The 12,806-nt window shown below is 44.5% G+C and overlaps 1 protein-coding gene across 1 annotated transcript in view; it reads left to right on the top strand.

Annotated features, from left to right (window-relative positions):
* LOC122551385 (protein mono-ADP-ribosyltransferase PARP12-like) overlaps window positions 1-12,806 on the top strand; it is a 42,184-nt gene that overhangs the window by 3,170 nt on the left and 26,208 nt on the right. Inside the window, exons 2-5 of the mRNA XM_043693186.1 lie at window positions 1,821-1,956; window positions 5,602-5,860; window positions 8,985-9,086; window positions 11,377-11,500. Coding sequence (XP_043549121.1) covers window positions 1,821-1,956; window positions 5,602-5,860; window positions 8,985-9,086; window positions 11,377-11,500 — 621 coding nt within the window. The remainder of the gene's footprint in view (window positions 1-1,820; window positions 1,957-5,601; window positions 5,861-8,984; window positions 9,087-11,376; window positions 11,501-12,806) is intronic.

Raw genomic sequence — 12,806 nt, 5'->3', positions numbered from 1 at the left:
GCTCCCGCTCTCGCTCTCTCTCTCTCTCGCTCTCGCTCTCGCTCTCGCTCTCGCTCTCTCACTGCTTACCATAGGTGAATGGGAAGGATTTACGGGTTGACCAACTGTTTGGCACTATTTACAATGCAACGTCACTGACCTTCAAGTCAAGTTCAAGTCAGACTCCAACCTTGAGGCAGGGACACTGTTCTCTGCATCTCAAGACCCTTTCTTATTTCTGATTTATACGTGGCCATCAAAATTGAGTCATTAACCCCGTGGTTGGGCATGTGGCGTCAACCCTTCTGTTCATGTGGACTAAAATCCTGTTGTGCATTCATTATGAAAATGGTGAGATGAACAGCAGAGTGTGCATATGCTTTTCTGAATTACTATGCGTTACTTCCTCGGTCACTGAGCAGAGGTAAATGTTTTGGAATATATCTGGAATGTGAAGTACGTTTCTCCGTTGTGTGAAGGTACGTAAAATACTTGATGAAAGTGAATATGGGGCTCAGACTGTGCTGCACTGGTGATTGATCGCTGATTTCTGTGGACATTAGTGGGCGGCACGGTGGCACAGTGGTTAGCACTGCTGCCTCACAGCGCCAGAGACCCGGGTTCAATTCCCGCCTCAGGCGACTGACTGTGTGGAGTTTGCACGTTCTCCCCGTGTCTGCGTGGGTTTCCTCCGGGTGCTCCGGTTTCCTCCCACAGTCCAAAGATGTGCAGGGTCAGGTGAATTGGCCATACTAAATTGCCCGTAGTGTTAGGTAAGGGGTAAATGTAGGGGTATGGGTGGGTTTCGCTTCGGCGGGTCGGTGTGGACTTGTTGGGCCGAAGGGCCTGTTTCCACACTGTAATCTAATCTAATCTAAACACTGGTCTGTTATTAATATGTACCAAGGCAAGCACACAACTGCAGTCCTTCCACCGTTACTCACTTTCCCCAGTCACCCAATCTGACTTCTTATCCGCGCCACCACTGCCTTTCCTTGTGATTCCACGTATATCAACTTTGCTGATGTGTGGCAATCTATGGTGTGTCCTTTAGAAGTCCAGAGAAATCAAATTTAATCGGATTGCCCTCATTCATCCTTACTGTTACCCCACCAAAAAAAAGCACAATTGTGTTGATTCGTCATTATTTGCTTTTAGAAAGTCCATGCTGACCTTCCTTAATGTGAACAGGCCCAAGAAAAACATGAATTTTCTCCCAGAGTTTAGTATCTAAATGTTTTCTCACCATTGAGGTCATGCTGACCAGCTTTTAGTGACTAGGTTTATCTGGGTTGGCATGGTGACCCAGTGGTTAGCACTGCTGCCTCACAGCACCAGGGTCCCAGGTTCGATTCCAGCCTTGGGCAACTGTCTGTGTGGAATTTGCACATTCTCCCCGTGTCTGCGTGGGTTTCCTCCGGGTGCTCCAGTTTCCTCCCACAGTCCCAAAGATGCTAGGAGTTAGGATGCATTAGTCAGAGGGAAATGGATCTGGGTGGGTTACTCTCCGGAGGGTTGGTATGGACTTGTTGGGTCGAAGGGCCTGTTTCCATACTGTAGGTAATCTAATCCAATCCTGACACCTCTCTGTTTGAGCCACTCCTGGTGAAGCTCCGCTGTCAATACTTCCAACCTACAGCCCCCTCCCTCTCTCACATCCTACAGCTAGCAACCCAATCAGTGCAAGAAGGGATAGGCCACAGATGCTGGCTTTACCAGCGATGCCCAACCTTCTAACTGAATGTATATAACACAAGTGTATTATGGGGCTGTGACTGTAACTCCATTATTAAACCAGCTGGGTTTTTATATGTTTTCTTAATATCCTTCATGTGTTTCAGAAAAGCCTGCACAAATTCTCATGACATCCTGTCTGTCCACAATGGTACAATCTTGAGTAAGAATGGACTTCACAATCTGGATGTCAAAGAGTTGCGTCAGCTTCTGTTGCAGAATGATCCTACTCTAATGCCTGAGGTGAGATTTGAAAAGCAGCAAGAGACCGGGCTGGGACACTCATGAAACTTAATTATTTACATATTCGCCATAGAGCTGATAAATCAGGGCTGCTTCAGCAAACTTTATCAGCAGATTAAGGTTTAACCGATACACAAATTTTACACTCATGCCAGCAAATTCCTCTTCTCAAGTAAAAGGATTGGGCTATTGTAAATCGCATGTTAGATCTCAGCTTCAGTTTTGGGTCCAATTGTCAGCACAACACAAGGATGTCATAGCTCCTGCTAGAGAGGGGGAACATCAGACTTGACAGAGTGGAACAAAACACGATAGACTTCAAATATCCAGAAATCACTGCAAAAAGTGGAGATTGTCTCCTCAGAGTAAGATGGTTAAAGAGGGCATTTGAAAGGTGTTTAAGTCATGAAGGGAGATTGATTTCAGTGACAGTAGGGTTAGTAAAAGAAGAAGGGCTCTTGTGGTGCAATGGTATCGTCCCTACTCTCTGGACCAAGAGACCCAGGTTCAAGTCCCACCTGCCTCAGAGATTTGTAATGACATCTCTGAATAGGTTGGTTTTAAGAAAATAACATGAATTGCTTGCGGACAATTTTCAGACCCTGGGTGACTCAGTCAGTTGAGCATCTGACTTCTAATCTGAGTGTCTGAGCTTCAAGTCCCCATCTGGCTGCTGCTGTGGCCTCAGTTTGTTCTTTTAGAGAGAGGTGAGCCCCACCAGGGATAGAGTTCTTTATCTCCCCCACCCACTCCGTTTTGATTTAGATTATTTACAGTGTGGAAACAGGCCCTTCGGCCCAACAAGTCCACACCGAAGCAAAACCCACCCATTCTCCTACATTTACCCCTTCACCTAACACTACGGGCAATTTAGAATGGCCAATTCACCTGGCCTGCACATCTTTGGACTGTGGGAGAAAACCGGAGCACCTGTAGGAAACTCACGCAGACACGGGGAGAGTGTGCAAACTCCACACAGACAGACAATTCCTGAGGCAAGAATTGAACCCGGGTCTCTGACGCTGAGAGGCAGCAGTGTTAGCCACGGTGCCACCCTATCTCATTTGGATGAATGATAAAAAGGATGGACTAAGTAGATGTACAGAGGCTTGTTCCTCATCTGGGGGTAATCTAGAACATTAGACCTTTGATGGTCTGCATTCCATGCATTGCTTTGCATGTAAATTATCAGTTGGAAAATCGGGGTGAGTTACCTGCGGTGGTTACTGGATGAAAAATGCCACGGGTGATTTGACAACAGGGACAAAAAAGTTGTTCAGTTTTGCGTACGAGCAGTTATGGGTATGAAAATAAAATAACCAGAAAAGAATGGCTGTTGCATGGTGGTAGTATCTCTACCTGTGGACCAGGAGGCATGTGTTCAAATTCCGTCTGCACCAGAGGTGTGTCATAACAACTCTAAAGAGGTTGATTGGAAAATATCCAACCGGTGGAGATGGACTGGAGGTGGTTTAAGTTAATTGGCGTTTGATAAAGCAAAGTTAAAAAGCCAATGGAATCAAAGGCAGGTGAGTGTGACTGGCCCTCTCAGAGAATGGGCTGACTGGCCTCCTTTGTGCTTTTACCATTCTATAATTCTGTGCAAGGTAGGAATTTTCTTATGCACAGTCATCTTGTGGAATACATTTCTTGAAAGGCAGTGGATGTGAATTAACGGTGACTTTCTCAGAGGAATTGGATAAACTCTTGGAAAGGATACATTTGGGACCAAGAGCATGAGGAGAGGGAATTTCAAAGATCTAGTCTAAGTATGAGGTTCTAATAATGTTGCTTTGTGCATTGTGATTCCAGCCATGTCCCTAAAACCTGTCAAGCAATTTCTTTCTGCAGATTCTCTCCATTTCGGAGAGACCGAAGCCAATGTCCACAGCCATTGCCTGAAACATCGATTTTCCTGCTCCTCGGATGCTGTCTGACCTGCTGTGCTTTTCCAGCACCACTCTAAACTTGACTCTAATCTCCAGCATCTGCAGTAGCCACTTCTGCCCTGAGATTCAGCAGATGCAGCTTTACCTTGAAGGAACAGAATATTTGAGAGGCAAGATATTCTCATTTGTGGTCGAATCATAAAGAGCATTATATAAATATTGTGCTGTGCGATGCATATTTATTTATGTCACCTCTCAGAATGAACCACATTGCTAGTTTGAAACAGAAAATGGTCAGGACACTGCTTGCAGATGGGATGGGGAATATGGGATTCCCCTGGGATAATATTGAGAGCTGAAAAATGTGTTGCTGGAAAAGCACAGCAGGTCAGGCAGCATCCAAGGAGGAGAATCGACGTTTCGGGCATAAGCTCTGATCTCCAGCATCTGCAGTCCTCACTTTCTCCTATAAGATTGAGAATTGTGTGGGGCAGGCTGAAGATCTTTTCCATCTCCATTTTCGTACATTGGAATGGAAGAGGTCCTGAGTAGAAACTAGGTACTTCACAACAGTCAAAGGAGAGCTAATAATTCATAATTGTTAATTTTTAAAAAAATATGTTAAAACAAAATAACCCTGTCAAAGCTTTGTCACCTCCAGAATTGACCACCTTCTGTGATCCAAAACTCTGCTGCAGCTGACTTAAGTCAAGCAAAATCCCCACTCCACGCCTCATCCCAGTGCTCGCTGACTTATATTGTTGATCAGTCCAAAGCCTCATCTATCTCTGGACCCTCCTCCCGGCCAACTACCCAACTGGCTTCCTGAGCAGTCCCGATTTTAACTACTTCACCTTCAGCTTCGCATGCCCTGAGGTGAGGAGTTCCCTCCCTGCTGCTCTCTGCCTCCTCCTTTAATGCACTCAGTAGCACCTGTCTGTGACCAAGCTTTTCATCAGCTGACCCAGTGTTCCCTTATGTGGCTCAGTGTCAAACACTGCTGTATCGTGAAGTATCTGGGGACGTTTCATTCTGTTTTCTGGATGCTATGGAAATGTAAGTTGTTGTTGCTTTGCTTTAGGCCTTCCTGTCAGGATTGCGAGAACCGTCAATACTAAAGGCAGGAACTGTCAGTGTTGGACAGTCTGGGTGTCCTGGACAGTGGACAAACAGAAGATAAATTAACAGAAGAACAAAAAGAGAAGTACAGTGCAGGAACAGACACTTTGGCCCACCAAGCCTCTGCTGATCGTGAAGCTCTAACTAAACTGCCCTTATTCGGTCTGTATCCCTCTATTCCCTCCCTGCTCATGTAACCATCCAGGTGCCTCTTAAATGTCATTAACATGCTGGTTTCCAGCACCCGTTCTGCCAGTGCATTCCAGGTTCCTACCACTCCCAGCGTGAAAAACTTTCCTCGCACATCTCCCTTAAACTCCCCCCCCCTCACCTGTGCCCCCTTATAATTGAAACGTCAACCCTGAGGAAAAGCCTGACTCTTCACTCTGTCTATGCCTCTCATAATGTTGTAGACCTCTATCAGATGTCCTGTCAGCTGCCATCTTCCGAGTGGGAAAGGCCCTGGTCTTTTTACCCTTCCCTCATGGCCAAGGTCCACGCGACTGGGCAACATCCTGGTGAACTTTCTTTGCACTCTCTCCACGTCCTTCTGGTAGTGTGATGATCAGAACTGCACACATTACTCCAAATGCGGCCTAACAAAGGTTTCATATTACAAATCATCTTGTCTCTTCAGGTCTGTGCCTTTTACAACAAAGGGGATGGTCCCTTTGGCTCTTGCCACTACAAACAGTCTTGCAAAAAGCTTCACATCTGCCTTCAGTTTATTCTGGATGCCTGTCCACTGGGAAGCCAATGTTGGCGATCCCACAGCTTCTTGGAAAACCGGAATTTGCTGGAGAATCGCCGAATAAACATCGAACTGATCTGTGATCTGCCTTCCATCTATCGTAACATCTGTCAAATCAGGAGAAGGGAGGCTGCCGGTGCCAAAGGTAAATCACAGCTCTAATTCGATCTAAATCTCCACTTCGTTTGATTTGCTTCCCCCACATCCCCGCCCTGCCCTGCCCTGTGGCAATACCCTGACCTCGCAGGTCAGGAGGTTATGGGGCCAAGCCCACAACCTGAATCCCAACGTAAACTGATGACTCAGTGGAACATGGCTGGAGGTGGCTTTGTTTGGTTGTGACACTAAACTGAGATCCCGTCTGCTGTCTCAATGGGGCATTAGATATGTCCTACGGCATTACTTATCACCAGTGCTATAGCCAAGGCACATCCATTTACCGAAGCTTACAATCAGATTGCTGGCTTTGTGGGACTTTCTGTGCTCCATTTGACTGATGCATTTCTTAGATTACAACTGTGCCCACACTTCAAAATCAATTAACTTGATACAAAATGCTGTGGGCAGTATTTGGACAGTCTTTAATGCATCGTCCAGCTTTTGATTGGACCATGTCTAGGGAGCGAGCAGGGCACTCATTTTCTATTCCTCCTTCCTTGACCTACTGAAAGTCATAAAATCTCACCCCCATGTGGTGAGGTTTTACCTTGGAATGGTATAAGGGACAAGGGACTTCTTCTGTATTTGTTCAGGGGTTAGAGGTGGTACTGGGAATTTATTGCCTATCCCTAATTGACGTGGAGTCATACAACATGGAAAAAGACCCTTCGGTCCAACCAGTCCAAGCTGACTATAATCCCAAACTAAACTAGTCCCGCCTGCCTGCCCTTGGCCCAGATCCTTCCAAACCTTTCCTGTTCATGTACCTATCCAAATGTCTTTTAATTGTTGTAATTGTGCCCACATCCATCACTTCCTCGGGAAGTTCATTCCAAATGCGAACCACCCTCTGTGTTAAAAAAGTTGCCCCTCATGTCTTTTTTAAATCTCTCTCCTCTCACTTTAAAAATGTGCCCCCAGTTTTGAAATCCCCCATCACGGGAAAAGACAACTACCATTAACCTTATGGGACCCAGGGATATAGTGAGGAAAGACATCAATCTGAGGCTGCTGCAGTTGGGAAAAGGAGCAAGTCAAACAGTCAGGGCAGGAACAAAGCAGAGAACAAGGTAAATGAAACTGCATTTATTTCAATGCAAGAGGCCTAACAGGGAAGGCAGATGAACTCAGGGCATGGTTAGGAAAATGGAACTGGGATATCATTAGCAATTACAGAAACGTGGCTCAGGGATGGGCAGCACTGGCAGCTTAATGTTCCAGGATACAAATGCTACAGGAAGAATAGAAAGGGGGGGCAAAAGAGGAGGGAAAGTAGCATTTTTGATAAGGGGTAACATTAAGGCTGTACTTAGACAGGATATTCCCGGGAATACATTGGTGCAAAGGGTGGTGTGTGTATGGAATGAGCTGTCGGAGGAAGTGGTGAAGGCTGGTACAATGACAACATTTAAAAGGCATCTGGATGGGTATATGAAAAGGAAGGGTTTCGAGGGATATGGGCCGGGCGCTGGCAAATGGGACTAGATTAGGTTGGGATATCTGGTAGGCATGGACAAGTTGGACCGAAGGGTCTGTTTCCATGCTGTACATCTCTGTGGCTCTATGATTCTATCTGCACCCCTCATGATTTTATAAACTTCTAACACGTCACCTCTTAACCTCCTACGCCCCAATGAAAAAAGTCCCAGCCTATCCAGCCTTTCTTTATATTCAAACCTTCCATACCCAGCAACCTCCTGGTAAGTCTCTTCTGAACCCTCTCCAGCTTCATAATAACAGAGCGACCAGAACTGGACGCAGTTCTCCAGAAGAGGCCTCATCGATGTCCTGTACAACCTGAACATTATTTCCCAATTCCTATACACAAAGGCAAGCGTACTAAACACTATTGTAACCACCCAGATACAAATTTCAAAGAATTATTTACCTGCACCCCAGTCCCGCTGTTCTACAACACTACCCAAGGCCCTACCATTAATTGTATAAGCCTTACCCTTGTTTGTTGGACCTAAAGCAATATCTTGCATTTATCCAGATTGAACTCCATCTGCCACTTTCCAGCTCACTGACCCATTTGAACAAGATGCTTCTGTAATCTCAGAATACCTTCTTCACTGTCTACTATGTCACCAATTTTGGTGTCATCCACAAACTTACTAACCATGCCTCCTTTATTCTCATCCAAATCATTTCTATAATTGACAAACCAAAGAGGATCAGAACCGAACTGATGACAGACCACCAGCCTGAAAGAAAACCCACCATTCTCTGTCTGCAGCCATTATGCCAGTTCAGGCTCACCCTGAACCCCACGTGACCTCGCTTTACTAATTAATCTATCATGCTGAACTTTATCAAAAACTTTACTCAAGTCTAAGGAAACAATGCTTACTGCTCTGCCATCATCAATCTTTTTGATGACTTCCTGAAAAAAGCCCCAACAAGTTTTTGAGACAGGAGTTTGCTCACACAAAATCATGCTGACTATCCCGAATCAATTTTTGCTTCTCTAAAGGTTCATAAATCCTCTGTTTTAGAACGATCTCCAACAATACACCCACAGCCAAAGTCAGACTCACAGGTCTACAGTTCCCCAGTTTCTCCTTGCAACCTTTCGCAAACAAAGGTACAACATTAGCCACCGTCCGGTCACCAGACACCTCACCCTCATGGGTTTGTCATTCTTCGGTGAAGTGGTGAGACTGGAGTAGATGGGGTAGCACCTTTAGCATGAAAGGTTAAGGTTAGCTTTAATTGAGGTGTGCAAAATTGTGTAACACGATAAGTAAGGGGAACGGTCAGTAACCAGGTTGAATAGAAATGGCAAGAGAACCAGAGAGATTATTGAGTTGTTATAGTCTGAATTCCAAAGCCAGAAGGGGAGCTGGTTGTGAGCAGATTTGTTGTTAACTTACAAAAAGGAATTGATAAATAGTTAAAAAGTAATAACTTTGCAGAGTGTTGGGGGAGATCAAAGGAATTGGGCCATTTCATTAACTGTTAAACAGACAGTGACACAATGGACAAAATGTCTTGTTTTTCTGTTGAATGAGCTTATGCAGTTACAGTTGTTACGTTCTGCATTAGTCAATGATTTTGTAGAGATATTGCCAAAAAATGTAACTTGCAATCCTTGTATTTCATTCCAGTTAAGGGATCTTCACCCAGTCGCTCCCTCAGTGAACCCAGCACTAATGTGGACAGTGAGGAGATCTGCTTGTTCTTCCTCAGGAAGCACTGTTCCTTCAAAGGTATTGAAACATCAGCTGCAAATTGGTATTGGAAAGGGGAGTAGTTTCGGGTGTTAAAGGTGACGTAAATCATAAGGGTTTGACATTGTGAGGAAAAGCCAGCAACTCAGTCCTAATGGAAAAGTTCCTTTGGTACCACTTCAAAGAAAAGCAGGAGAGTCTGTCCTACTGTCTCCCAACCAACTTCACTAAAAAGGTGATACAGTCTTTATCTCAGTGCTTCTTGGGTTCAATTTGGCTACCTCACTTCCTGCGCTATTTTAGTGGCTACCACACTTCCTGCAATATTTTAGTGGCAACCCTTCAAAAAGTACTTCATTGGTTGTGGAACTTGGAGAATGGGAGCAGGAGTAGGCCATTTGACCCTTTAAACCTGCTCTGCTATTCAATGCAATCATGGGTAATCAACCTAGTACCCTGTTCCCACTTTCTAATTTTGGCCCCTTTCAGTACACCCTAACTCAACTTCTTCTCAGCCTGCTCTGTTCCAAAGGAAACATCCCCACTCTATCCAATCTTTGCTCAAAGCGAAAGTTCTGTATCCCTGTCAATCCCCTGTCCACCCTCTGCTGTGCATTCACATCCTTTCAATGAAGTGGTGGCCAACACTATACACAGAACCCTAGCTGTGGTCTACTTAGTGTTTAGTTCTAGCATTACCTCCCTGCTCCTGTATTCCAGATTTTGGAAACTATCTCAAAAGCTATTTTGACCACCTGATCCACCTACCCTGTTATTCCAAGAATCTGTGACCATTCACTGCCAGGTCATTCTGTTCTGCTGTTCTAACTTGGAATGCTGCCATTTATTGTATGACCTCTCACCTCCTGAATTGATTTCCATTTGCTACTTTTCTGCCCACCTGACCAGCCCATTGACATATTTCTGCAATCTACAGCTTTCTTCCTCACCATTAACCTAGTGGCCAATGTTTTTATTGTCTGCAAACCCCTCAAGGATGGATCTGACATGTAAGTCTAAATAATTGGCTCGCAATGTATGCCAGAAATCACTCTGCGCCTTCTGGACCCTGACTAAAAGGAACCTTCCTAAAGACCTAAAAATACCCAGTGACCATAAATCTTTACTTTAGATCCAGTTCCCTGTGGATCCCATGAGTCTTCTGGCCAGTCTGTCATGTGGGACCTTGTCAAAAAAACTAATTGCATTAATTTTGCGACCTTCATAGATCCTTCTTGTTGCCTCTTTTAAAAAAAAAACCATCAAGTAAATCATGCACGACAAATCAACAGTGGTTAATTTGCTGCTTTCTAACAGTCAATTTATGCACTCTCTCAACATTTCTAATAATTTGCTCATGTCCAAGATTCAGCTGACTGTCTGGTAGTTACTCGGTCTGTGCCTTCCTCCTTTGTCACCAACAGTTCAATTCTCCATGCATCTAGCACCATTCCTACAGCCAGAGATAATGAGGTTAGATAAGTAGTCAACGCTTGTGCAATATCCCTCCCTTGCTACCTGCAGCAGATTGGGATACATTTTGTTCGAGCTGAGTTGTTTATATGCTTTCAATGATACTCTATATCAAAAGATGCTTCCCCCCCATCAAAACATCCAGCTGTTTATCAACCAGTTCCAAGGATTTTGCTGGAATCCATTCCACATGTTGATTGCAATTTGTTTGAAGAACTCTCTGACATCAGTCCAAATTTCAGTCATCTTGACACTGCGCAGCCTCATCTGAAGGCCACAGTTTGGTCTGAAGTTATGTCCAGTACCTAGCTCTTCTATATCACCTTTGATGCTTTCCATTTGTACAAGGCACTCAATAACAATGCAACACTCATTGAACTTCCTTTGTGCTATGGATTGGCTTCCGTGGGCAGCCCCATAATGTTCATGCAACCTCACAGAACAGAAGGAGACTTGCGGCGCAGTAGTAGTGTCCCTTCTTCTGGGGCAGAAGGTCGGGACTCAAGTTCCACTTGCCCTGGCGGTGTGTCATACTCGGCCTAGGGCCTGTTGCGATGCAGTGGTATTGTCCAAATCTGGGTTGGGAGGTCTGGGTTCAAGTCCCACTTACTCAAGACATGTGTACTAACATTTCTGAACAGGTTGATCAGAATATATCTGCACCAGAAGGAGGCCATTCAGCCTATCATTTCCCTGTGGCTCCTTGAAGAAGTTCACTGAAGTCTCAAGAGTCTGGCTGCGGCTGTGATGTTTTGACTAACATTACAAGCTTTGACCCAAGGGCATGAGGAAGGAATTTAGAGGGAACACCATCAAACTTCATTTGAAATTACCTCTATTTTTGTGATCAACACAGATCGATGTAAACTGGTGCACTTCAGGCTTCCTTATCGATGGCAGGTTTATGAGGAAGGATGGAAAGATCTCCCAGACATGGAGAAGATTGAAAAGGAATACTGTAATCCCCAATCCATAGGCAGGTAAACTTGATGTAGGCTAAGACTTTACCTTTTCTGATCCAAGCTCCAGTTATTGGGTTTAATTTCTGTCTTAGCCATGATCATAATGAACGGTGTTGCTGGCTCGAAGGGCAGAATGGCCTACTCCTGCACCTATTGTCTTATTGATTGTAAAATCTTTATTTATCTTACAAGTGATGTTATGTATGTTCTTACTATAAAATGTCACACTATAGTTATATAGTGTTTTAATATGGCATTTACTATGTTCTTGCTGAAAAGAAAGGCATGTTTCTGAAGCTGTACTCGTCAGGACAAACAAATTTCAAATGATCGCAGTAATGAAGACTGCACGGTGAAAGAGCTCAGGAAGCCAATGGTGTTCGATTTCTTTGTCTGTGCGATACCTCGGCCAACCAGAGTATACCTGCCAACAAATTAAGCCCTTTTTCTCCTGTAGTGCAAATTGTTGTGATTGTTTGAAACTTGGCATTCTTGCATCTGTCCTGATGAGTGCAAGAGGGAAGATTTCAGGGACACATCTCTCTTTTCAGCGAGATTCTGGTTTTGTACAACTAGGTTTTGCCTTGGTCCCAGAAGGCCGTAGGGCTGCTCTCTCATTAGACAGAGTGAGAGATAACTGGTGTTGGTTTAACCTGAAGGTCACCATACCTCAGGTGAGGGGAGAGGTCTCAAAGGACCTTCTAATTGTATAATGTTATAAAATGCTAAGTCATGGGGTTCAGCTAAGTTTCCATGTTATCAGTTTGTGATGTTAAGCAAATGTCATCTTTCGTGAGGTGTACATGTCAAAGTTTGATCTAAAACTCAGTGACTTTCCCTTCACTTCCTTACAATGAAGGCTAACAGTGTTTGGGGAGTTGGAAAAGTGCTTCATAGCCACTGAACTTGCATCAGCCTTCACTATAGAGTCTGCAAGGAATATCCCAGAAATAGGTGTCAGTCAGGAAATGGAAGGGGAGCAGGAATTCATGAAAACTACAATCACCAGGCAAAGCTCACCATGGATAAAAAATTGGCTAGTTAGCAGGAAACCGAGGAGGCATTAATGGGTCACTTTCTCGTTCGCACGATGTGCTGAGTGGTGTGTCACAGGGATCAGTACCTGGACTCTCAACACTTTTCCAATTTACACAAATGATTGGATGCAGGCACCAAAAGTGTAGTTGCTAAATTTACTGCTGACACAAAAATAGGGAGTACAGTAATTTGTGAAGAGGACATAACCCTAACCTTAACCTGAATGGATATAGATGGATAAATGAGTGGGCAACGATGAGAAATAGAGAGAAAATATGAAATTTTC

The sequence above is a fragment of the Chiloscyllium plagiosum genome, chromosome 7 (genome assembly GCF_004010195.1).
Source record: "Chiloscyllium plagiosum isolate BGI_BamShark_2017 chromosome 7, ASM401019v2, whole genome shotgun sequence".
Taxonomy (NCBI): domain Eukaryota; kingdom Metazoa; phylum Chordata; class Chondrichthyes; order Orectolobiformes; family Hemiscylliidae; genus Chiloscyllium; species Chiloscyllium plagiosum.
The sequence above is the reverse complement of the archived record's forward strand: the minus strand, read 5'-3'. Positions and strand labels throughout refer to the sequence as shown.